Below are 25,539 nucleotides of genomic sequence, written 5' to 3' on the forward strand. Positions count from 1 at the left end.
TGTTACTTCCTTGCTTCTGCTCACTTTGGATTTAATTTGCTCTTCTTTCTCTAGATCCTCCAGCTACAGATTCGTTCTGATTTGAGATCTTTCTTCTTTTTTAATGTAAGCATTTAGAGCCATAAATTTCCCTCTCAGAATTGCATCCCATAAGTTTTGTTATATCATGTTTTCATTTTCATTCATCTCAATATACTATCCAATTACCCTTGTGATTTCTTCTTCAACTCACTGGCTTTTTGAGAGCGTATTGTTTAATTTCCATGTAATTGTGAAATTTCCAGCTTTACCCTCTGTTATCGATTTCCAGCTTTATTCCATTACATTTGGAGAAGATACTTTGTATTAAGTCAATATTTACAAAAATATTTAGGCTTGTTTTGTGACTTAACATATGATCTATACTAGAAATCATCCATATGCACTTGAGAGGATCGTGTAACCGACTGTTGTTGAAGTGTTCTACATATATCTGTTAGATCTAGTTGGTTTGTAGTATCATTCATATCCTTTATTTTCTCCTTAATCTTCTGCCTGGATGTACTATTCATTATTGAGACAGATGTCTTGAAGTCTCCTGCTATTAATGTAGAATGGTCTATTTTGCCCTTCAAATCTGTCAATGTTTGCTTCATATATTTTGGTGCTCTTTTTTTTTTTTTAACTGCATTTATGTTTATAATTGTTCTATCTTCCAGATAAGTTGAAATCTTTTTATCCCTGTTTTGTCTTCCATTAGCACAGCTATACCTGCTCTCTTTTTATTACTATTTGCATGGAATATTTTTTTCAATCCTTTCACTTTCAACCTACTTTGTCTTTGGAGTTAAGGTGAGTATCCTGTTGGTTATGCTTTTTATCCACTCTGCCAACATCTGCCTTTTGGATAGAAATTTTAATCCATTTATATTTAAAGTAGCCACTGATAATGTAAGACTAATTTCTACCATTTTGCTGTTTGGTTTTGTAAATCTTATACATTTTTCCCCTCAATACTCTGATTATTACTTCTGTATTTAGTTGATCTTTTGTAGTAAGCCATTTAGAATCCCTTCTCATATTCTTCCATGTATATTTTTTCAGCTATTTTCTTTGTGGTTATCATTGGGCTTAAATTTAACATCCTAAATTTATAACATTCTCCTTTGATTTGAAACTATCTTAACTTAAACAGAATACACAAATGATGTTTCTATACTCTATCTCCCCACCTTTAGGTTGTGCTCATCACAAATTACTTTTTTTTTTTTATAAACTGTGCATCTATAACAATAGATTTATCATTGCTTTTTATGCATTTGCATTTTAGATCCTGTAAGAAGTAAAAGGTAGATTTACAAACCAAAACTAACACTGTACTGACAATTATGTTTCCCCATGTAGTTACCTTTAGCAGAGAACTTTATTTGTCCTGTGGCCTTGATCTAGTGTCTATCATCTTTCCTTTCACCCTGAAGAATGCCTTTTAGCCTTTCTTGTAAAGCTGGTCAAACTCCCTTTTTTAATTTGTGAATGCCCTGATCTCCCCATCACATGATTTTTTTTTTTTGGCTTGGGCAGGCACTAGGAATTGAACCCAGGTCTCTAGCTTGGCAGGTGAGAACCCTGCCACTGTGCCACCATTGCCTCCCCCATCACTTTTTAAATACATTTTTTTCTGCATATAAAATTCTTGGGGGGCAGTTTTTTTTTTTTAGCCCTTTAAATATGTCTTCTCACTCTTTTCTTGCTTCTGTAGTCACTAATGAGAAATCAGCACTCATTTTATCCAAGCTCCTTATACAAGATGCATTACTTCTCACTTGTCGCTTTCAGGATTCTCTCCTTGTCTTTGGAATTTGACAGTTTGGTTATAATGTGTCTGAGTGTAACTCTATCAGTTTTGGCGTTCACTTCACTTTTTGGATGTGTATATTCATGTCTATTGTAAAATTTAGGAAGTTTCCAGCCATTAATTCTTTAGATATCTATTCTGTCCCATTCTCTTTTTCTTCTGCAACTGTACCTTCCAAAATGCATATGTGGCATGCTTAATGCTATCCCGTAACCAAGGGACACAGGCAGCACTTCAGTCCATTCCTTCTAGGTTGGCCTTGGTGCACAGTCAGCATCCACTGACCATTAAAGACTCCTTTGTATTTCAAAATGTTATTTAATTATCAAACTAATGGGCACCGACTAAATACCTCATATGTAAAAACACTGTTTTGAGAACTGTGTGGGAGGGGAATACAAGTCATACAAGATGATTCTTGCCCTCTAGGAGTTTATAATCTATTTGGGGAGATAACCTATAAACTAGGTAAAAAAATAAAGAAGAGGTGATTCTTATCAGATAAACTGATTCTTGTATTTTCTCTCCTGGAGGCCAGAGTACATGATACATATTCTGGTCTGTTTTCACTGGGACAAAAGTAGGTAGTTAGTCTCACAGAAGGGGAAGGGATCCTGCTACTGTGAACAGGCTAAGTGCTTCCCTGAGTAGATGAATCAGATTCTTGAGAAGCAATGCAACCAAGTCAGAATTTCCAATGAAGCCAAGGGGCTCTGTGATATCTGTGGATTTTTCCTGAATGGTGAGGAAAATTACTCATGGATAGGAGGATACAAGAATCTCTCCTTTCCTGCATGTGGGCCAATTCTCTTGTTTATCATGGGGGGAAATTAATTGAGTAAATGATCCTTAGAGAAATATTAGAGTTGTATAAGAATGGCGATCTTCCTCATCAAAGGAAATGACCTTCTATTCAGTGGGATTCTAACTCCAGAATAAAGAACTGGGACAATCAGTGACCAACTTGATCTGTTAGACTTTCTATCATTTTTTCCTAACACCATTCTCTTAACACTCACTTTCCCTGAAGACTAAACAACTGTTACAGTAGAATGTATAGAGGACAAAGCAAAGAATAATGTGAAGCATTAAATTATATGTAAAGAAAAATTATCCTATTGATGGAGCCCTAGGAAGTTTTCTTCACAATGTTTTATGGCTCATTTTAAGCCACTGTAAAAATTTCAAGCTTTCTATAACATATTTTGCTGTAAACCTATCTTCCCACTGACATTGTAAAATGATATCAATTGTTATTCATGGAATTCTAAACTCAGAAGAATGCCTGTTATGATCTAATTTATATTATTGCTTAGGTATTATTGATCTAAAAGGGAGATACCTGTGCATTACTTTTTGATTGGTATGTGGCTGTGTTGTTTGTTTAGATCTTTTGATACAACCACCCTAGTTCATTTCTTATTGATATCAAAGGGGATTTTCAAAGGGAATTATAAATTTGTCTAGTGGATGCACTTTCCCTACCATAATTAAATTTATAATTTTCTCCATTTATGTTCATTTTAATACATAAAAGTCAGATGACATGGGTGATGGAAGAATTCAGCTAAACATTTCTGTTTCATGGTTACTCAAACAAAACTTCATCTCTTAATAGAGAATTTAATAAAGTACTAAATGTGAATGACTATGGGCTCCAAGTAGCATTTGGGATAAGTTCATTTCCTTCTAAAGGAAATCAGATGATTATAATTGGCTATAGGTCCATCCCTAAAATTTATAGGCAGTACAAATAACTTCTTGGCCTTGGCAATTGAGTAGGGCAAAAATTAGGGGACTGGCAGAAAACATATGTACAATATTTTATAACACATGTATACAATGTGCATTACCTCAATCAGGTAATGGTTGTAATGTCAGAAACATCTTTTTCTGTTCTGCTTATATTTTCTCAGAATATTTTCATTATAGATGATTAATAATGCTTATTTACTAATTGATAACTTTTATTCATGGAGGTTAGTGTAGTCAGCAGTAGTGATAAACCTTTATTGAGTGATTAGTATATGCTAGTGCTGTGCTAGTATCTTCACCCAGTAATGATCTTCCTTTATGCTTAACAAAATGTTGCAAACATAACTTGGAAGGAGATTTTAAAAGCCATCATTGCCTCATGTTATAACACAGTCTTTCATCCATTCATCCTTCCATCCATCTAACCATTCATTTTATCCATAAGTATTCATCGTGCCTATACTGAACAGACACTAATAAGGCATTGTCAGTGGAAGGGCAGGCAATGGATTTGAGAGGTACTAGGAAGGCAGAATCTAGAGCATTTGGTTATTAATGACGTATACATGATAGATTAGAGGGAAAAGTCTACAATGACGTCTCAGTTCCTGATTTGTACAACTGGATGGATGGTGTTGCTAGTCATGTAGTAGAGGATATCAAGGAGTATCGTAAAGGAGTGGGGTGGGAGGGGAAGAGGGTGGGCTGAAAGAATAAAGTAAGGTATGCAGAACCTGTAGGGAGGTGGTAGAGCACAGAATCTAAGAACACATGGCTCATATCCTGGTTGACTGCCTGTGTGACCTTGGACAAGCTAATGATATCTTTGTCCTTTTTTTTACTTATCTGTAAAGAAAGGAAAATAATAGACCCTCTTATGGGGTCACATGATGAGAAAATGAGCTGAAGCTTATAAAGCATTTGGAACAGTGACTGGCAATAGATGTTTAATTAACATTAGCTCTTAATTTCCCTTTCCTCCTTTTTTCTCTAAGTGGAAATTTTCAGTAGACAGTTGAAGAAAGAAGCCTTGACTTAACAGTATTCCTCTGGCTGATTTGGGACTCATCAGTATAAAAGTGAATTTACAGATTTGGATAAAGTTAACCGTTCTATGACTCAATTTCCTCAACCGTAGGTATGATGGTTATGGCACCCATGTTTTAGGGTAAATAAACTAGTTAATATTTGTAAGTATTAGTTTATAAATTACTATTATTTAATTGTAGGAATGTATGAGTTAATATTTGAAAAGCACTTAGAACACTGCCTGACATGCTAAACACTACATAAATGTTGGTTAAATAAAGTAAGTTTCCTAGGAAGGGGCTAGAGCTGCTGTGTCCAGTATGGTAGCCACTAACTTCATCTGGCTCTTGAGTCCTTGAACTGTGGCTAGTTTGAATTGAGATGTGCTGTAAGCATAAAATATACACAGATTCTGAAGACTGGTACAACAAAAAATAACGTAAAATATCTCAACTGCATTTTTAAAATATTGATTTCATGTTGAAGTGACTAATATTTTGGATATATGGATTTAAATGAAAAATTGCTACATTAATTTTACCTCTTTCCCTTTTCTTTTTAGACATATCAACTAGAAACTTTAAAATCGCATGTGTGGCTTACATATTTCTACTTGGCAGTGATGGCCTGGTGTGAGCAGAGCAGGGGGCCAAGGACATTGATGTTAAATGGAAGAGCAGAGAGAAAGGGGCCCATGAAAGCAATTGAGAAGGAGGCGGCCCTTGGTAGGAAGAAGGTAAGAAAACAGACAAAATGGGGAGGTCTGGGATGCAGGTGTAGTATTCAGTAAAAAAGAGGCTGGGTAAGATAATGTAAAACAAAGAAGCCATGATGGACTGTTGAATTTAGTGAGAACAGCTTCAATGGAGTATTGGAAACTGAAGCCAGATGTTTTATGGCGTGGTTAGGACATGAGAGTAGAAGATTCTTTTATGAAATCTGGGTTAGACAGGAAAGCTGTAATTACAGTTAGAGACGGATATTATAGAGATTTAATTATTTTTTAATGAGAAAGATGAGATGATGTGATGAGTAAAGAGTCAGTTAGAGGGTAGAAGTTGAAGATGCAGGAACGAAAGGTAGACATATGATGCAGCAAGTAGGAGGGAAGGGACTGGGGCGAATCAGAGCATCAGAGACAAGAGGTAGGGAGAACTAAGGAGAATGCATGGATATACTTGTGACTGTTGTAGGGAGAAGTGGAGGAAGATTTTCACTAACAGCTGTAATTTTTTCATAGAAGGGCATGGACCATTGTCTGCGAGTAAGAAGGAAATTGGTAGGAGAGTGGTATCTTCTGGGATACCATTTTTGAGGAATGAATCAAGTATGAGAAGAACTGAATCCACTGTCAGACATGTCAGACATGTCAGACATGAATCCATGTCAGACAATCAGACATGAATCCACTGTCCTATTTGGACCTTCCCTTCCTTTTATACCTTGCCTTTGCTTTGCTGTCCCAATGCTAGTTTTTTTGTATTATGAATGACCATTAGCTTTTTTATTTTGTATGCTGTATGGTGGGGTCACATTTCATTCTTTTTCCATGCAAGTATCCCATTATAGTAGAACCATTTGTTATAAATGTTTTTGTTTGTTTTTATTGGTTGGTTGGTTGGTTTGTTTTGGAAGTGCATAGGCTGGGAATCAAACGCAGGTCTCCTGCATGGCAGGCGAGAATTCTAGACCATTAGCTTTTAATCCCTGTGTTTCCATTGCTTTCTGAGTACACATAGTGGACAACATAACTAGCCTGAAATGTTTTATTTCTAGACTCTGTGTATGCTTGTTTGGGTCTCTCATGATACCATATTCAGTATTACACATGTAACAATTTGCCCTCAACAACAAAAAAAGAAAAGTACTGATTTGTAGCTTTTGCCAATTTCTTTGATGTAAATACCATCACTGGCCAATTTCAAGCCATCAGTGTGAAGTCACTGAATACCGAATTGGTAAGAGACGTACAGCAGCACACCATTTATAAAATTTTCACCATACAGATACGATAGATGTGAATAACTTCAAGTGCATAAAAAATAGTAAAAGGTAGCAAACTAATTAACACATGGTGAATTTCAAGTATTGAATACCTTTAAATATAACTTATTTAAATGTAAGTGTACATCCTAATTTTTGATAATGACCATGTTTAACAACTAGCTGGCAAAATTTTCTGAAAATTTAATAATCAGCTCTTGTGGACCAAGTTGACCCCAGCACACCATTGAAATGGGGACATTATATGTATTATATGTACTATAGTTTTTTTAAATCTGTCCACTATTTTATAAGCTCCTTGAAGGGAGGGCCTTTGACTTCTACTTCTTTGTATCCTCACACACCCACACACCCACACTCCACACAGAGTTCTGAATGTCATGACTATTTAATTCATGGAGTTAAAATGTCTCATCTGTATTTGTGTACAAGGACCCTTTATTATGAACATTATTTAAGCCCTAGGTTTAATTTTTACTTTTGTCTAGGATAGAAAACAGATGAACACATACATTATCAGATGGTCTCCTCGTGAAACTTTTGTACAAATAATGCATGTCACAGATGCTTATGGTTTGAATCATTAGCAGTAACATATGCTCCAACTCAAAAATGGCAAGTGGGGCTCTATTCTAAAATAGCTCATGCCTTAACTTTAACATCCTTATCTTATGATCAGGGTTCTTTTTACTGGTGGGTGCACAGATACTTCCATGCCAGAGGATATGTTTTGATGCTAGTTACTTTTGCCTGACCCAGGCAGGGCTGCTTCAGAGCAAGTGGCATTATTTCTGTCATCATCATCGCCATTGCCCCTCTCATTATCATTATCGAGAGGTATTATTCATCAAGGGCTCTCATGTGCATCTTGCTGTGACAGACGTCATGCAAATCAAGCAACACAAATAATCCACTGAAGGTCAGGTCTCAGATGCAGAAGCAAACAGCATCAGGGCAATTTCAGTTTAGGGGATGAAGCAGAGGTGGGAGAGATGGAACCTGAGGAGGAGGATGATTACAGACGGGGAAAAAGGAGTACACATTTTTGTTTGCTGGTTTGCTGGTTGGCATGTAGGGCCAAAAGACTGCAGGGGATGAATGAATAAGTTCAGGGCGTGTGAATAGTCAGAGCTCTGAGGAGGTGGCCAGAGAGGATGCTGATTACTGAGAGAAAAAAGATTTTTCAAATATCCTTCATAAGAGGGGAAATAGAATAATTTAGAATATGTTTAGGGGGTAAACATTACTAACTCAATAAAGAAATTAAAGGAGGTGCTCTAGAAGGTAAAAGAGGAAAATAAGGAGAGTGAGAGAGAGAGAAGAGGAAGCAAATGAAAAGAAAGAATAGAAAAGTGGAAGGTAAGTTGGCTTTAAAGGGCGATTAATAGTCCATAGGAGTAAAGGGGGCAAACTTAATGCAAGAGCCCAGAGGCCAACTCTTCCTCCCCCACGTCCCAAATGTGCCCCTTCCTTCTGGTTGTCACTCATGGGGCCATCAGATTTGGTGACTGAGAACTAAGTAAATGGAAAAAGACTAATTATTGAATTCTAAATGACCAGAACACTTGGAAGATTAATTCCTGGAAAAATTCAGGCACAGATGTCACTTCAACCCGTTCAGAGCCACAGACATTACAGTTCTCCCAACTTTTACTCTCTTTTTGAAAAGGATCTTTTTTTCTCATTCCAGGAAACACTTTGAAAACCTTGGAGAAGGCATGCAATGAGGACTTTTATTTTTCAAGTAGATTTTATTAGAAAGAGAAAAACCTGACTTTGGAGTTGTTACACTGTCAGTGACAGAACCGCTGACAACAAATAGAATGCAGGTTTTGTAACCCATGCTTAATTCACTGTCTATTGATATTTATGATCCTGGAGACAACAGAATTTCAATTCCATGGTATTCATTTACTTCATTTTTCTAGAGAGCAGAGAGTTAATTTAGAAATCCCATGCTATCTTAGAGCTTCAAGAGAACTTCAGTTAAAGTGAAAATTGTTGCTTTTTTTCTCCCTTCACGAGCGGATTAAAATATTACAAAGAAGGAATACATTTTCTTCTATAAAGATGAGATGTTTGATAACGATGGCTTGTTTCTTTTTGATACAGAAATCAGTGCTTTGATTTATTGTCGTTAGGCTGAGCTGGGATCAATCAAATACAGGGAAGTAAATGGCACCATTTTTCCCAAAGCCATTTGTACTTTCCCGTGAGAATTTGAAATCGCTGCTCTTAGGAGCTGATGTTTTATCTGCCTTGTAGCCCAAGAAATCTCACAGAGGCAACAAAGACATATTTTGCAGCTGAGCTCTGAGAGCAGAAGTAGAAAGTAGGAATAGTGAAGCTGCACTGAGATCATCACTCCATGATCTGCACCCCATTCTGGAGCAAGCTAAGGGGCTCTATTGTCCTCTCTCCCATGGGAACGTATAAGCCTAGACATCAATGGCTTCTGTGCTGCCCTTTGACTACTCAGGGCTCATCTTGTTTGGTTTAACTGAGGTCTGCCTTTTCTTTGCTGAAAAAAAAAAACTTTTTTTTTTTACACCACCTTTATACTTTAAACAGAACTCACTTTTCTTATTTCCCTCAGAGCTTTCCTCTCTGCTTTCCAAAGTGAAGACAGTGAATTGATGAAAATTTGACTACAGATAAGTCAATGAACAAATATTTCTTGAGCACCTACTATGTGCCATGCACTGCATTAGACACTGAGGTAAAGCAATAAACAAGGCAGACAGTCTCTACCTCATGGAGTTTACATCTATCAGGGGAAAACCACATTAGCTACATCTGAGATTTACAGGAGTTAACCTGACCCGCTTTCACCAGCCACTCACCAAATCATTTTGTGATCATGGGAATTTCAGGCATTTTGAAAGTACAAGATGCTTACTGCCTTAGTATGCAAGACTTTATTGCCTTGCATGACTAACTCTGGTTTTTCCATGGATGCTTCAGATTCATTTCCCTCTCATTTCTTAACTTCTCTATTCCTTCAAGCCCTTGTGAGACTGATTTCTTCATCTCCTTCCTTGTTTCAACTCCCCAAATTTCCATGTGGAGGATCACAGGGGCAGTGATGTGGTTGGAAGTTGGGGAGGTGAGAGAGTGGTGTTGAGACTACATTTGCATAGCAATGCACTATTTTTACTTAGTTTATATATTACTGAGGAATACATTGATTAAAGTTACTAAAATGCTGTTATTCACTCTAAACACAGGTTTTCTATGACTACTTTTATTATTATCAGGTGTGGCTTTGGCAGGTTTATGGCTCTTTCATGAAGTGCTTAAGTTTCCCCAAGCTTATCTATGCTGCTGTTGATCCACCCCCCATCCCCCCACCACACTGTGTCCCCTGAATATTTTGCAAACCAGAGTTGCAAAAATGTCCCCTCAATGGAGACCTTAGAGCGCATCTTGGAGCATCAAAACTGAGGTCCAAGAGAGTAGGTCAGCTACCATGCTCTCCAATGATGTTATTCATTGTGAGCAATAAGGAGCTGCCAGCTGGCTCCAAGGTGTACTGGAGGGCTGCTGAGATGGCCCTTTCTGCAAAGATGGCATTCTTCTGCTGTGGTTCTGAGGCTCCCACTATGGAGAACCTTCAAGTTGAGGTTTTTGAAGACTCCTTGTAAAATGAAAATATATCATTAAGTGGGAGGGGAAGGGAAGCTCCAACCACTCGGCTTCTTTCCTGGAAACAGTTTATCAGATTTTAGCAAAGAACAAGAGACCTGAGAAGAGGACACAAATCGCCCACATTTTATTTTGAGGGGGACCAGGAAGGCTTGGAAGGTGGAGTCATCCCTAGAGCTTGGGGATCAGGAGGCTATGGGACATGTTGGGCAGTGGCATGGAGTGCAAGAAACTTATGTTGGGGGGCAGGGTGATTTCAATGATGGTGTTAAAGAAAGGAGAGTGGAGCATGTAAAGGAATCCTTGCTTCTTAAACAATCTGTGGCAGTGTGACTTGATGATGACCAAATTATTCAGGGGATGGCAGACCCAAACCAGCTGGGGTGTTTTTGTTTATTTGCTTGTTTGGAATTGTCCGGCAACTGGCCGTTCAAGGCACTTTTTTTGCCACCAATATAAGGGATAAAAAAAGTGAACACTGCTATTCAAGAAAGGATCTGTGCATCTAGCAAAGGAGGGCTGTGTCTACCATTCCCTTGACAATATATACCCTATTTATTTAATCTTAATTAGGATTGAGACATACATAGATCTGGACTATGGTTTTGCCTGCTGACTTTCCTGTCCCAGGACCACAGCTCATTCACATCACAGACCAAAGCTGACTTTTGCGAGAGGAAATCAAACCGGGCTATTACCTGGCAATCTTGTCTGTGCAGGACATCGTGGCAAGCTGCTCCCCTAGCAACACGCCGTCCCACGTTTGAACCGCACCGTGGCACCGGACGGGGATGGTCCCTTCTCCGGACTCAATCTTCGTGCGCAGGTGTCCTCGGAACTTCCTGACTATATGTTTGCTACTGTTCACTAGGAAATAAAAGGCAGCAGGTGAAAGTTGACAAAGATGCCTGTTTGTCCAAGGAGACATTCTAGATTCTGCAACTTTGAGTGGTGGGAGAGGAGAAGGGGAAATGTGCAGCCAGAAACCATCTCGAAGGATCTTGGTGCCATGACCTTTATGCTTAGGCATGCGAAAACAGGTTTCAGAAATAATGCCAGGGCAGGGAAGGAATTTCTTTATTTCTTCAACAGGGTAGGTTGAAACCTGGACTGCACAGCAAGACTGTCTAGAATGGGGGTAAGCAAATGTTCTGCAAAAAGCCAGAGAGTAAATAGTTTAGGCTTTGGGGCCATGCATTCTGGTCCCTCTCAGAGCCACTCAGCTCTGCTATTGTGGCACCAAAGCTGCCACACCTTTAGTTGAAGCTTGAATCCAGGCTATATCTCATTAGTCGTGTAACCTGGGACTAGTGACACAGTTTCTTCATCTAAAACTGGGGATGCTAATAGTGCCTGCCTTTTATTTTGGGAGGGTTGAATATAGTACATATAAAAGTACTAGCACAGTGCTGACAACATAACAAGCCCTCATTGCATTCCTGTAATTATAAAGGTGCCTGATGAGCCAGGCCCTCTGCCAGGCCCAGATGCGATGTAGTTATGACTAGATCTCTGTAGATTCCTTAATTCTTTCTGCATTCTCCCTCCTTTCCTTTCTGGAGGCTCTCAGTTCTTTGGAGAACTAGCAATGAATGAAAGGAAACTTAAATTTAGTTTTTCGTTCTTTGAAAAAATTCTGTATATTAAGTCTGGATTATATTGCTGCATAGAAATGGTCAACTGCTTTGCATACAAACTATATTTAAAATAGCCTATTGACTCTAACATTTATATACATATGATAGCACAAATGACTATTAAAGGCTTCCTTTAAAAATCCTCCAAGTTTTAGAATTTGTAGAAATGGAATCTCTCCACCCCCTCTTCATTTACCTTCATTGAAAGCACCAAATAATGAATAACATTTGGGTGTATATAAGAACTTTCTCCTGTGTAACATCAGTCATTTCCAGTTATTTTTCTCATTGTTTTTAAGAACGGAAATTCTTATAATGCACAGTCATACAACCCTAAATGCTGTCTTTTGGGAAGAAAGATAGTCACACTCCCTGGAGAAAGTAAATTATTGAGAGTTTTTGCTTTTCCACCTTCATAACAGTCAGATCTTGATGAGATTCAAGTCTGGACTGGCCTGTTGAGTCATCTCTGAAAGGAAGAAGCAAGGTGAGAGGCTGGATCTTACTGGTCATAGTAAATAAATGTCAAATACCCCACCTGCTAGAGGGACTTGCTTGCTTGCTATTTAAATGGTACTAGAAATAGGATGACAATTCTGCTGCTGCTGATTATTATCATTATTATTAATTGCATATAAAATAATTCATATGACACAAAAAACACTTGCGCAAACATTTATTTTAACTTGACTTTTTACATTATTCAGATTTACCAGCAACAGTTTTCTTTGGCCAGGCAGAATTTGGAGAATGGAGGAACTAGTGTAACTAACAGGAACAAATTTACCACAGTGTTAGGTTCTTATTGTTCCATTTTGGGATATTTCCTCAGTGAATATGATACTTTTTGTCCCTCTCTTTATAGTAATTACAGTATCCTTATCATTCTCCCAACACTTCAATTATTTGCATCATTTTCCAGACCTCAAAAAATTGCCTGTTATATTGAAGGCTTTCCTAAATTCTAAATTGCTCCTGCACAGATAATTTTCCATAGAGTTTATAGTTTGCCAATGGCAAGAAGACATGGAGACCTGATTTGAATTAACAACTGGTTTCTAGGAATTAACCCAAAGTTTTCCAGCTAGTGTGATTTTGCCTGAAGAGCCAGGTGCATGAGATGTTTCCAAGAAGTGTTTTTTTTTGGACTTGGTGAGTCCCAGGCTGCCTTCTCTAGTATGTTCCCTGATCAGCTTGATCAGTACGTGTGTGAATTTGAGTGTCTATAATCTTGTAGAACCTGCTTCCTCTGGCTGTTTTTGGCTAATTGCAAGAGGCAGAAAGAAGTTGAAGATACCAGTTCAAGCAGAACAAAATGTTAATCTAACCAGTGATTGCAGAGGACTGAATTTAAATAATCTGTAGTGGATTTATAGTGTGTCTGAGATTAGCGGAGGTATGTAACATTAAGATCCTGCCTGCTGTGTAGAAGTAAATACTCCCAAATCCATCCACATATTCAAACCTAATTCTAATATTCAAAATCATCAGACTATTCATTATGGTGTTTATTACTCTAAAATCCTTACCTTTTGAGATTGATGTTGAGATAAAGTGTGGGTAGTAATAAGGTTTAGAAAATTGTCCAAGTGAATTTTTTATTTTTAGGGGGAGGGGAATCAAAAGGAGCTGGAAATAAATGACGATTAAAGAAGTCCACCTAGGTAGCTAAAGATCTGTTTGAAAAGTAACACATAGAGCCTATTGGTATTGGGGAGAAAGGGCCAAAAATGGGGAAAAAAATGAAATGTGTAAGAAAGGAAAAATATTTTTCAACATGAAATCAATTTTGAATTTTCACACCATCTGTGAAGAAGTCTAATATTTATTGTAGTAATATCAGGAATTTTTGCCAAATAGTCACATAGGTGACATTTGCCTTTTGATGATAATGATAGTGACAATGTTGGAGAATTATGAGGTCATATAAATTCATTGGTCCTACAATGCATGAATAGTATCATATATTGTATGTTTCTATAACTCTTAGGCAAATCTGAAGACAGGAATTTAAGAAACTGTAGATTCCATGACTTCTTATGGGATTTGGGCTCTATCTCTAAAACTGCTCTTCTATACAATTAATGGGATTGACTAAGAACATATTAGGCACTCAGCATATGCTCGTAAAATAAATATATAACATAGTCATACTGTTTCCCATGACATATATCATGGGAGATAGATTGGAAAATTTAACAAAGCTGTTGAATCCTTGGAAAGAGGCACCAAGATCTAAATTCACCACATTTCCATAAAACCATGCTAAGAAAGAGAATCATGGAGGAATTTGCATTAAGGTCCTTGGTGAGTTGAGAGGAGTATAATAGTTGCTCAACCACAGTTAAGTGCCCAGTGTCTTTATTTGAATCTCTTACACTTAGGTTCGTATCTGATTGCCATGTTCCAACCCAGGTTTTATTGAGTGCACTAAGGGAGATGGGGCCATCTTTGATGAGTCTGGAATCTTTCCCGGCAAGAACCCAACAGGGTTCTGATCTGACTGGATTCAAAGGTTACCCTAGGAAACACACAGTGTATCATGGCTGTGTGAGGGCTACGATTTAAGCATTTGCCTCCATTTTAACTGTCCTCGGCCCTTTGAAGTTCAGAAGTCCCATAATTTGGTACTTTTGTGTTACCTGAGATGAATGGAGTAGCTCTGAGTTGCCTGAGATGAAAGGCCTTAGCTGCGGAAGTCTGCCACTAAAACAACTTTTCTCTCCGCATATGCTGTGCACCACTGAAAGCCTTTTTCTGCCTGCCTACCATGTTACTGACCAGGGAATCCTGCCTAAATCTCTGCCTAGCTCTTCCAGATACTTTGACAGACATCACCCCATGCAGACCTTTCCACTGTGTAATTGAGGAAACAAAGGCCCAATCTGGACAGGAGACGATTAAAGGAAGTTCTAATCCAGTGATTCTGAAACATGACAGATGACCAGAATCACCTGGGGAAAGTTCTAAAACTATAGATCCTTGAACCCTACTCCATACCCAATGCTTCAGAAACATGGGGGAAAGGTGTGTGTGGCAGGAATCGGCATTTAAAAAAAATCCCAGGTGATTCTAATAATAAGACAAGATAGAAAACAACCAAATTTAATGCACACCTAAATTTGCAGCCAACAAATCTAAAATATCTTGGACCAATTGGTGTTGAAAACCATATTTGAAGACTCCAGGGATGGAGAATTTACCATCTCTCCAGATGGATGTTTTTGAGGAAATAAAATAAAACCAAAGGAATATAGACTTTTCAGAGTCAGGCACACCCTGGAGAAATGGGACTGGGCTATAACATCAGGGTCCCCATGTTATCTTTGAGACAGGGGGTTCTTATACCTGGAAGATTTGCAGCAGCCCTGCAGACTCTGATTCATGGGGCTCCAGGGAGCTCATGGAGACTTTTGAGGGGCTAGAACAGCTGTGAAGCAAGAGAGGTTCATGGTGGAAGGCAGATATCTGTTCTTGGAAATCCTAAATCAGAGTCTGTTCTCTTACAAGCCTTCCTATAATTTACATATTTGTCATGTTAATAATTGGTTAAGAAATCTACAGAATTTTCTTGCTATTGCTCTGCTCTGTGCTACTGTACTCTTAAAGGAAGGGAGAACAATATAGAGAACTCTGCTCAAAGTTTGCAAACTTCCCTTAAACTTAGTCATGTCATAGGTATGTTTATAGATCCTGATGCTTTAGGTACACATTTATGCATATATGTATGTGTGTGTGTACATATGTGAGGCAAGGGAAGGAAGCTAAGTAAGTGAGAAAGAGAGAGAGAGAATGAATTCTGGCACAGCTGCATGTTAATAGCGGGGCAAGTAGGCTGCAGGCCCATATGGTGATGACATAATAGCTCCATGCAGCCCAAGTGGGGGAGTGAGAAAAAATGAGATAAGTTCCAAGGCATAAAGCAGGGCAATACCCTGGCGAGAGGAAACGAGCCAATTCCCAGAGAGGGAGAGGAGGTGGGGAGCACCTCAGGAAGACTAAGGACTCCAGTGCTTAAGCTTTCTTCTAGTTGTGGTGAACTCATTAGGTCTCCTATGAAGATATGAGTTTAACAGATTGAGGACATTTGTATTCTGCAGTCTGCATTTGTAAGTGTAATATTGCGATGACACTTTGGGGGACAGTAGGTCCAGGGGAGCAATGATATCTTGGCTACAGTTAATAGAGTGGATTCTTGAGGTGATGGGGGTGGGACTGGATGAACTGAGGTTAGACTGTGCCCTGCCAGGTGATTTCTGGGAACTGGTCCTAATAATTTTTTTTAATTAATTTTTTAAATTAAAAAAAAAGTATAACAACAAACAAACACAAACATTCTTAACATATGATCATTCCATTCTACATATACATTCAGTAATTCACAATATCATCACATAGTTGCATATTCATCATCATGATAATTTCTTAGAACATTTGCATCAATTCAGGAAAAAGAAATAAAAAGACAACAGAGGGCGGGCCACGGTGGCTCAGCAGGCAAGAATGCTTGCCTGCCTTGCCAGAGGACCCAGGTTCGATTTCCAGTGCCTGCCCATGTTAAAATAAAAAAGACAACAGAAAAAAATTCATACATACCATACCCCTCACCCCTCCCTTTCATTGATCACTAGCATTTCAATCTACTCAATTTATTTGAACCCGAATAGTCATTGTTAAAGCTCCCAGCTCCAAGGCTTGTCCTGCCCCTGCCACTGGCCAGTGGGGTTGTTACCACTGACCCTGCCATTGGCCTGGTCCTGGTAGGGCCCCTCCAAGCAAAGGTCCTGGTCACTCATGTTCACTTGTCCAGTGGTCACACCCTCTTTAAAGAGTAGCAAAGAAAAATAGTGCACAAATGGGTAATATGAAAAACTCCCTGCCCCTCTCATTTTGAAGAGATACTTAAAGGATTCTGTGTCTAAAATGAACACTGCAGAAGGCGTTTCTCAGGGTCTGTGCCTTCCTCTGGAGGTGTGGAGAATGCTGGGTTGGTTCCTCAGTCTCCCTAATAGATCCTTCAAAACAGAAGATGGTGGGAATTGGGGTTTCCTTGCCCTACTGAACAAGGGAGGAGTGAGGTAGGCCTTTTGCCTAAGGAGTCCACTCACAAATGCCCTGCCTTCTTATGAGATCCCCAGATAGAAAGGATTGGAGCCAAACACCAGCCTTAGAGGCATAACTCCAGTAGTATCATCTCATTTTTGCCTGGCTATCTCTGCAGCAAACACGGGAGGGAAATGCTTTAGTTTTTCTCCTACCAGCACCTGCCACTTCTTAAAAGCACCATGAAATAAAAGACATCTGTGTCTGGAAGTGATCCCCAGGGTGCATCTGAGAATATTTCTGTTTGTTTTTCTAAACCACTGACATTGCAAGTCGGAATCAAGGGCTGAAGAGAGGCCGCACTTTGTGCCCAATATAGAGAGACACGAAAACTCAATGAGCTGGAACTCTCCCTCTGGAGAGAGACCAGTGTATCTCGAAGCATGACTAAAATCTCCTGCAGTTCTCCCTCAGCCCTTCTGATTCTCAATGGGGGACACATACGCAAAAAAAGAAGCTTGATAAATTAGGGCTAATGCCAAACTTTTTGTGGGTTTTTTTTTTTTTTTGGCAGAAAATCTGAAGGCCTCTAAGGCCGGGTTTTTATAATGCCAAAAGTTTATTTTAAAAAACTGGGAAGATAATTCCAAGTAGCTGTCGAATGGACAAATTTCACAATTTTATTTAGATAGTTGACATCATGTGGATCCGATCTTGATGAATAATACTAAGAAAAAAATATCAACCACATTTTTTTTTTTTAAAGTTTCTGAGAGCTGCTTGGGAGGAAAGCAATACTCTGTATGATTTCACCCAGGGCCTACTGCAGGGTGTGTTTCCCTCTGCAGGAAGATGTGTTCACTTTCTCATGGTGCCTACTCCATTCCCTCCTCATCATGCCCCTCACTTCCTGGTGCACCCAGGGCCTACTGCAGGGTGTGATTCCCTCTGCAGGAAGATGGGTTCACTTTCTCATGGTGCCTACTCCATTCCCCCCCATCATGCCCCTCACTTCCTGGTGCGGTGACTTTAAAAGTGGCCGATATTTAATGTGTCCCCTATTCTTGATTCTCAGTTCAATTTGGTTCTCCTGTTCAGTCTCCATAACGTGCAAAAACATGACTTTGCATGTCATTATGAAGAACTCCATCCAAAGGGGAACAGGATGGGAGTGGAGGAAAGTTGGTAAATGAGATAATGCATTTCTCTGACTCAGCATCCAATTTGTGGGCTAGAGAGACACGTTAAATGCATGGAGGATTAAAACACTGCTTTCCCTTACACCTTCTTTGCCTTTGGTGAAGATATTTATCATAGGCCTGGAACACAGCAGGCATTCAGTAAATGTCTACTTTCCTCTTATTTTGGTAATTGGAACACAAGGGTAGCCTTTTATCGGAGGAAAAATCAGAAAGCCAAACCTAAACCTTTAATAATGATGGTTGTCCATTATGTTGCTGCTGTGCATTTCCTTTGAGCACAAGAATAAGCCTTTTGATTATTAGGACCAGATCTCTCACCACATATATATTTAATTCATTGCCTAGATCACAAGACTTACCTAGTACTGCTTCTGAAAGTGATCAGAAGTGTGTGTTATACACAGATATGTGCATATATATACATGCACATATAATATCAATGATACAATTTGTAATGACATTTAAGGGGAGGGAGAGGGTTAACCCGCAACACTTTATTCTGTCATGCAGATACTAAGATCATGGAAAAAATTGATTCAAGCCAGGAAGAGACTTCACCTCTGCTTTCCCCAGCCCCTGGAGCATAATCGCTTGTTTTTGGTGATAGAGATAACTGAGAGGGGGTAGTAGGGAGGGGGGAAGGAATGGATGTTTTTGGCACCATCTCCTCTGTCTCCTCTGATAGAGATGCTTAAAGGGAGGGCCCGCTGAAGGTGGTTCAGCCATGACAACTTTGTAGATGACTACCCACCCCCCCCACCGGATCAACCGGGAAGAGACCTTTGCCAAGGCGTTATTCTCCCTTGGCTTAGTTATAAAAGCTGCACTTCCTTCTCCACAAAGTTGCAAGCGAAAGCAAATAAAGCCAGTATGAATTTGCTCCCATTCCATGCAAATCTCTTTTACACTCTCATTCACTCTATTTTCCAGTCTGGGATATAGGGACTGTCTGACCTATTAAAACGAAGTAGAGAACTCTGGCAATTAAATAGCTACTTTCAGGCCTCCAACTGCCCTTCTCCCTACGATCCGGGCATTTCAGACAAAGATTTCAGCGGTATGAATTATCCAGGTCATTACAGAAGCCGTCCGCTTTCAGCACATACGCACCCTGGCCACACAACGCAAGCAGTCTCCGTGCAGGGTTGACCTTGAGCACAGACATCAGATAGAGAGCAGCCTGGGTTGGCTGTTTATTTGTTTTAAAAAGGTAAAACTGTGGTCTCTTACGGTCCGTTGTGATTTCGTAGGGAGAGTTGAGGCGCGCGTCTCCACAGGGGGATGTGCTCACGTAGAGATGGAACAGAATGTTTTCTTTCAGCCTGTAGCCTCCCTCTTTTAACCGCACAAATATTGATCGCTCTGAGTCCTCTCGCCGTTTGCTATGATCACAAAGAGGATCCAGGTCATTTATTATGAACCAAACCAGACACACGCGCCACAAAGGTGAATGTTTTTGTCTTGTGTTGTATAGTTCTCCGACCTTTTCGTTCCTCAGAGTCCATATGTGTTTGCCCCTTGCAATGAAACGTCTAAAACATGGAGCTGTGAAACCATGGAAAGCAGACAAAACTGACGCAATTCTGCCATCCTCACCCTTTCTTAGCATTTACATTTCGGGCTTATCTTTAACAAAGTCCGTTTTCTCCATTGAATCTAATCTCTGCATCAACATAATATAAAACCATAACCCTGTGCATTCACAAAATGTTCTTGATGGCAATATCTCACAGCGGATGGCTAATTGTATAGAGCATCAGTGGGCAACATGTTTATGTATTAAAAAAAAGGAAAAGGACTTTAAAAAGGTGATGGGATTTGACAGCCAGAATGGCCAAATGGAAACAGTAAGAAGTGAGGAATCTAAATATACGGAGTCCCATTTTTCTTCTGCATCCGACTGTGACCAAGAGTGTATGCTCAAAAAAACCTGAAACTCCTTCTAATCTTTGGTGGATACAGGCTTTTGCCCTTGAAAAATCTTCCCCACAAATGGCCATTAAACTCAAATATGAGAGTTTCCACCTCAGCCTGAAGCAGGGGAGACTCCACTGTTGGCGCTAAACAAACTTGGCTGTATTTCCTCTCTCTCAGATTTTATTCTCATTATTTTCAGTCAGGTAATATATATATATATATTTTTTTTCTACTCTTGCTGTTTTTACATGGTTCAGCCTTGTTGGTGATGGATTCTGTTTTGCTGGGTCCTGAGATCACACAGGCAGCAGAACAGAACTTTCCTCCCTAGGAAACTATTGAGGCATCGTATCATGCCTCTCTGCCTCTGTGCCTTTGCTCCTTCCCCCAGCAACCTCCTCCTTCCCTTTGGCTACCCAAACACATTCTTCCTTCTGCTGAGCTTCACTCCTCCTGAGCACCCTTCAAGCACAAGTGCTCTCCTCCTCTAGTGTTCTAGCTCAGAGCCTGCCCTACCTCATGGTGCAGGGTACAAGTGTAGGTTCTGCTCCAGCCTCTCCAAACATCCTGACCCTGGTCTCCCCTCGTGCTGGGTTTTTGTAGCCACTTTGTGATTGTCCTCACTGCAGGCCAGGGCTGTGACTCATTTGTCTTTGAAGGGTCACAGCCAGCGGCACAGCACATGGCACACTGTGAGAGCATGATAAATGTTGGCTGATTGCATTCTATGACGCAGACCAGACTTAAGGGTCTTTTGGAATATTTCCATTTGAGTTGGATGTTTCGGAGAAACCCCGTCCCACATTTTGAGAGATTTCCATCTCTGTTTCTCTGTATCTCACTCTGGCCACACCTTTGGCAGACCTCCTGGAATTAATGTGGGGCGATATATTAGGCCACAGCTTGCCACTCAGAGGCGCAGATAAAAAAAAAAATAATTGAGTGAATTAAGGTACTGCTTTTATTTGAATCTGTTTAGCATTTATTTAGGTCTTTATTCCCTTTGTCTAGTTTCTCCATGTGCCACTGGGCAGGAATGGGTCACTCACTAAATCTCTACCAAGATTCCATTATTAGTGGATTTGAGGAACATTGCTTTAAAGGATATGAAATATGAAAGGATGGCTACGAAGATGCATTGAAGAAAAATTTCTGGCAAAGAGAATCACTGCAATCAAATCATGATGACTAAATAATTCAGGCTAGGAAAGCGACTGAGATATCATATGCTCAAATCCACCTGCTTTACTACGCCTCTTTAGTGTTTTAGAGAGAGATGCTAATCAGCTCAGGTGACAGCCTGCTTTTTATTGATGGCCACAGGAAACCCAGAGATTCCAATATTAGAGCCCATTTCTTAGGGTCCCCTAGGCATCTTCATTTGAAAACACCACTATTAAAATGCAAATATTATGCAGGAGACCAGGTTTGACTCCTGGCCCATATACCACCACCACCCCCCACCCCCCAAAATTTCAACATATGGTGCTGCAATAATGGAATACTCACATGGAAAAAGAATGAAATGTGACCCCTACCATACAGCATTTAAAAAAAAAAAGCAAATACCCCCCGGAGGAGGGGGCAAGAAATACAACAGTTTAAAACCAATCATTAACCATTGAATAAGATTCACCTGAGAACAAGGTCTTAGAAAATGGAACAATCTAGGAAATGTGTGGATGAAGGGAGAAATGAGGCTGAGTATGACCCCTGTCCAGGGAAGATGACAAGAGAGCCCTAAAGCCAAACTTTTCAAACTTGTCATTTATGCTCAGAGCTAGTTGCTAGGGGGCACAGAATAGACTAAGGAGACTCCAGTGGAAATCCAGCCTCTGTCATCCTGGGACAAGGCTTGGAGAAAAAAATCAAAGTGGCAGTCAATCTCGAAGCCTCGCATCCTAAGAGGTGGCCTGGTGGGGTTTGCAGAAATCAGGGACAAGTTAAGAAGTTTCTCTGGCTAGGAAATTCTTGAAACAAGAAGCCAAGAGGGTAGGAAGGAGGACGCTGAGCCTTCAATCCTCCTGTGAGCCTACTGCTTGCCTGGTCAGAGGGCAGAGAACCTGGTGGAAATATTGAAATGTGGGTCCTGCTTGAGGCAACCACAGGATTTCTCCAAAATCGAGCCATAGATGTCAATATTAACTTGGCGCCTTTCCATGGCTGAAATGAAAGTTTACTAGGGAGTAGGTACCATTGATCCAAATGGCATAATACTGTAACTGGACACACTTTCAAGCTTCATCAATGCAATTATGTATTTCGGAGAGAGAGTGCAATAACTCTCATCTCCCAAGAGACAGCGATTCTTTTTCCTGTTTGTTTTTCTTTTAACATAAAGCTAGTTCTGGGATTGATAATAGCTGGATGATGAGTGGTGGGAAGGATATTGCTTTTGTTTTAACCCACAGTAAAGGAAGCCTAGTGTAAACCCAGGACTGGGTTGTCTGCTTCCTTTTTAGGAACATCTCTACCCAGTTACTAGAGTACAATATTCTTTTAGTCTCTTTTATATTTAGAATATGAGTAAGTAACTGTAGAAATGCCTTGCCTGAGAGTTGACAGCATATAAAACAGAGGGCTGTGACTGACAACCCTCTTTCTGAATCATTTCCTTTATTTTCTAAGTTTGCCTTCTTCGCCTCACGAAGAACCTGTGCTAAATACTTATATAAATACTTATGCTTTTATTTCTGGGATGTTGTGTTTGTCATAAAATGCTGTCGTTTAGAGGTCTCCCGAACGTTTCCATAGGGAGTACTATTAAATGGAATGAGCATGTGACAAGATGTGTTCGTATGTGTGTGTGACACGTGTGGGCTTGTGTGGGGGGGTATGTGCACCTGCCCTGAAAAACCTCCGTGGCAATAACTCACAGGCAAACAGAGTGTTTGTTTACCAGAGAGAGAAATGATAATGCTAAGGAAGGCGCCTGATATTTCTGCATTTTCCCGACCTGCACGGCCACGCTTTTGGCTCTCAGGGGATTGTCAATAGTCTGAATAAAAATGTATGGCTCATAACTCAGAGCCGTTCACTGTGCGCGAAAACTGCTGGCTGAAGGGAAAAGCCCATTCTGCGCTGATTGTACGGTCACGTTTCCCCCCTGCCCCCCCCCCCCCCCCATGTACTGGAAGGTGCAGAAAATCAACCATAAGGGGCCAAGAATTTGGAAGTCTGGGGGATAGGCTTATTATCCCCCCTCTCCGGGGAGAACCGGGGAGCCCACTAAGTCACCAGCTGTGGTGTGTTTACCTTAGGTGCAGCTCCAGCTGTGCGTAGAGGAAGTACACAAATGCTCTCCTTGCCACGATCTCCGCGTGGCAGTCATTGACCACCAGCCCCCGGTCATTGATGTACTCGCCACTGATGCACTTGGTGCCTGAGGACAGTGCGATGACCTGAGCTTGCCTGACATCCAAGCCTAGGGACAGAGAGACACAGAGAAAGGCGTTTACAGCGGCTTGGAGGCTGCGCTGTCCCTGTGAAGGGACCCTCGTCACCTTTCCCCTGGGTGGGGGCTCACCCTGTGCCCTTGGACTTAATCTTCTTTCTCACCTTCATTAGCCTGCTGAGAAACCCATTCCAGACTGCCTTAATTCTCGAAGGAAAACATGCTCGAAGTTTACCTTTTAAAGAGACAGCTAACATTCTAGGCTGAAGTGAACAATACAATTTGCTGTTTCGTGAGGGTTTGTTGATGAATTATGGGACGTGCTTTTCGGAGGACCTTGTTTCTACCTGGCTTGTGATGCGACTTTCATTAATTCATTTTCAGAGCCAGAATTAGGCTGAAAGCAATCATTTGGAGAACCCCATTTCTCAAAAACAAAAACAAAAACAAGATAAATCACTCGGTCCAAATGATGGCATCAGATGTATGATTCTTTACCTGCTGAGAAGTGGAAGATTTTGCATTTTCTCACTCTTTGTATGGTAGAGACCAGGGAAAATAAGGTGTGTGATAGAGACAGAGTGGTGGTGACCTGCTATCACAGAAGTGACATAGGGCCACCCTACCACAGCCTGGACTTAGAGGGAGGGAATTACCATGTCCAAGGACTCTGACAGAGTCTTCTGCAGAGATTTTGAAGGGGATGGGTGAATGACTCTTAGCCGGTGGGTGTCACAATTACCCAGGGACTTTTTCAAAGCATCCCGCCCCTGAAAATTCTGACACTCTCCCCTTGTGTCCTCCGAGTTAAGAATTATAACTTAATTGAAAAATATCACTGATAGGAATGTGCTGTGTGCATGAATAGGGTAGAGGCATAAAAATGGTTAAGGCTGCTGGCGAGAGGAGCCTCCCCAGGTCTGGGTCCCTCTTTCTAGACCGGTCAGTATTTGCTACTGAAGAGCAAGGTTTAAGAGTCAGTGAAACATTGAGGCAAACACATAGTTCATTTGCTTCATCCTCCTGTATGTAAAACCCCTGAGGCCAAGGAGTACAGTACCCGCTGTCCCTTCTAACCACCCAGGACTCCCAGGGAGTCACAGAGCCCAGGTGACCCGCTGAATCCAAGTGGCCCAGTTCATTCAGAGCTTTTCATTTCTAAACAAGCCTCTATCTCAATTCATACAGGATCTAGGTAATTTACCCCATAGTGCACACTACCATACAGTCCAGAGACACTTGCTTTTCTGATTTACCTGCCTTAACTGGAATTTGCCCTGAAGCTTGAACAAATCTCTAAATCTGTAGAATGCAAGCTTCAGTGGTTTAGAAGAGTTGGAGGCACAACGTGTCATATATCCTTACCGCGATATGGACCTAAGAGCATTTGTAAAAAGCATAACATTGGCTGGGAGGGCTGCTGCAGTCCAGCTCTGAAGTGGTATTAAAGGCCTATCGATCCAACGGTGGGGCCCAGCCCCACTTGAATTACGGCTGAATGCCTCAGCAGACATGTCCCTTTGTAGAATCACATTTCACCAATACATGCCAGGAGATGGAGGAGGGTCTGGGTGGGGCACAGGCCCCCTCCCCCAAATTATTCTAGTTCAGTGACATCTCCTCAGCGGTTGGTGACCATGCAGCAGGCAAACCCAAGCTCCTTGTCGACAGCTACAATCAACCATTACACAGACACCCAGCGCCCAGCATCCCTGACGTGGAAATGCACGGAAAAGTGATGCACGCAGGCAGCTTCAGGTAGGGGCCTCTGTGCTCAGAATGCTGAAACAGGCCCTAGCAGGAGCAGTCGCCTTGTGGCCAGAAAAGCTTTATGCGGTGCTGGCTATGCACATCTCCCCTGGATGGATGCTGGCCTTGCCCTAGCCCCATTTCTGGGGCAATAATTTAGGAATGATGTGTTGATGCTGTGGGTTATGTACTTCCAAAACTTGTATTTACACAGAAGAACAGTGGACCATGTTGCAAATCAACAGCGACAATGAAAATAAGCCTAGTTTTCTGGTTCAAAATCACAAGGCTTTTTATTTCCCCTAAAGAGCCACAGGACAGATGGGAGAT

At 40.6% G+C, this 25,539-nt stretch overlaps 1 protein-coding gene across 2 annotated transcripts in view; it reads right to left on the minus strand.

The window, feature by feature from the left end:
• ADARB2 (adenosine deaminase RNA specific B2 (inactive)) overlaps positions 1-25,539 on the minus strand; it is a 609,938-nt gene that overhangs the window by 38,398 nt on the left and 546,001 nt on the right. For both annotated transcript variants that reach the window (XM_077165443.1, XM_077165452.1), the window contains exons 5-7: positions 23,322-23,490; positions 19,380-19,531; positions 10,966-11,134 (exon numbers count right to left, since the gene is read on the minus strand). In XM_077165443.1, the coding sequence (XP_077021558.1) occupies positions 10,966-11,134; positions 19,380-19,531; positions 23,322-23,490 (490 nt within the window). The remainder of the gene's footprint in view (positions 1-10,965; positions 11,135-19,379; positions 19,532-23,321; positions 23,491-25,539) is intronic.

The sequence above is a fragment of the Tamandua tetradactyla genome, chromosome 1, assembly GCF_023851605.1.
Source record: "Tamandua tetradactyla isolate mTamTet1 chromosome 1, mTamTet1.pri, whole genome shotgun sequence".
Lineage (NCBI taxonomy): Eukaryota > Metazoa > Chordata > Mammalia > Pilosa > Myrmecophagidae > Tamandua > Tamandua tetradactyla.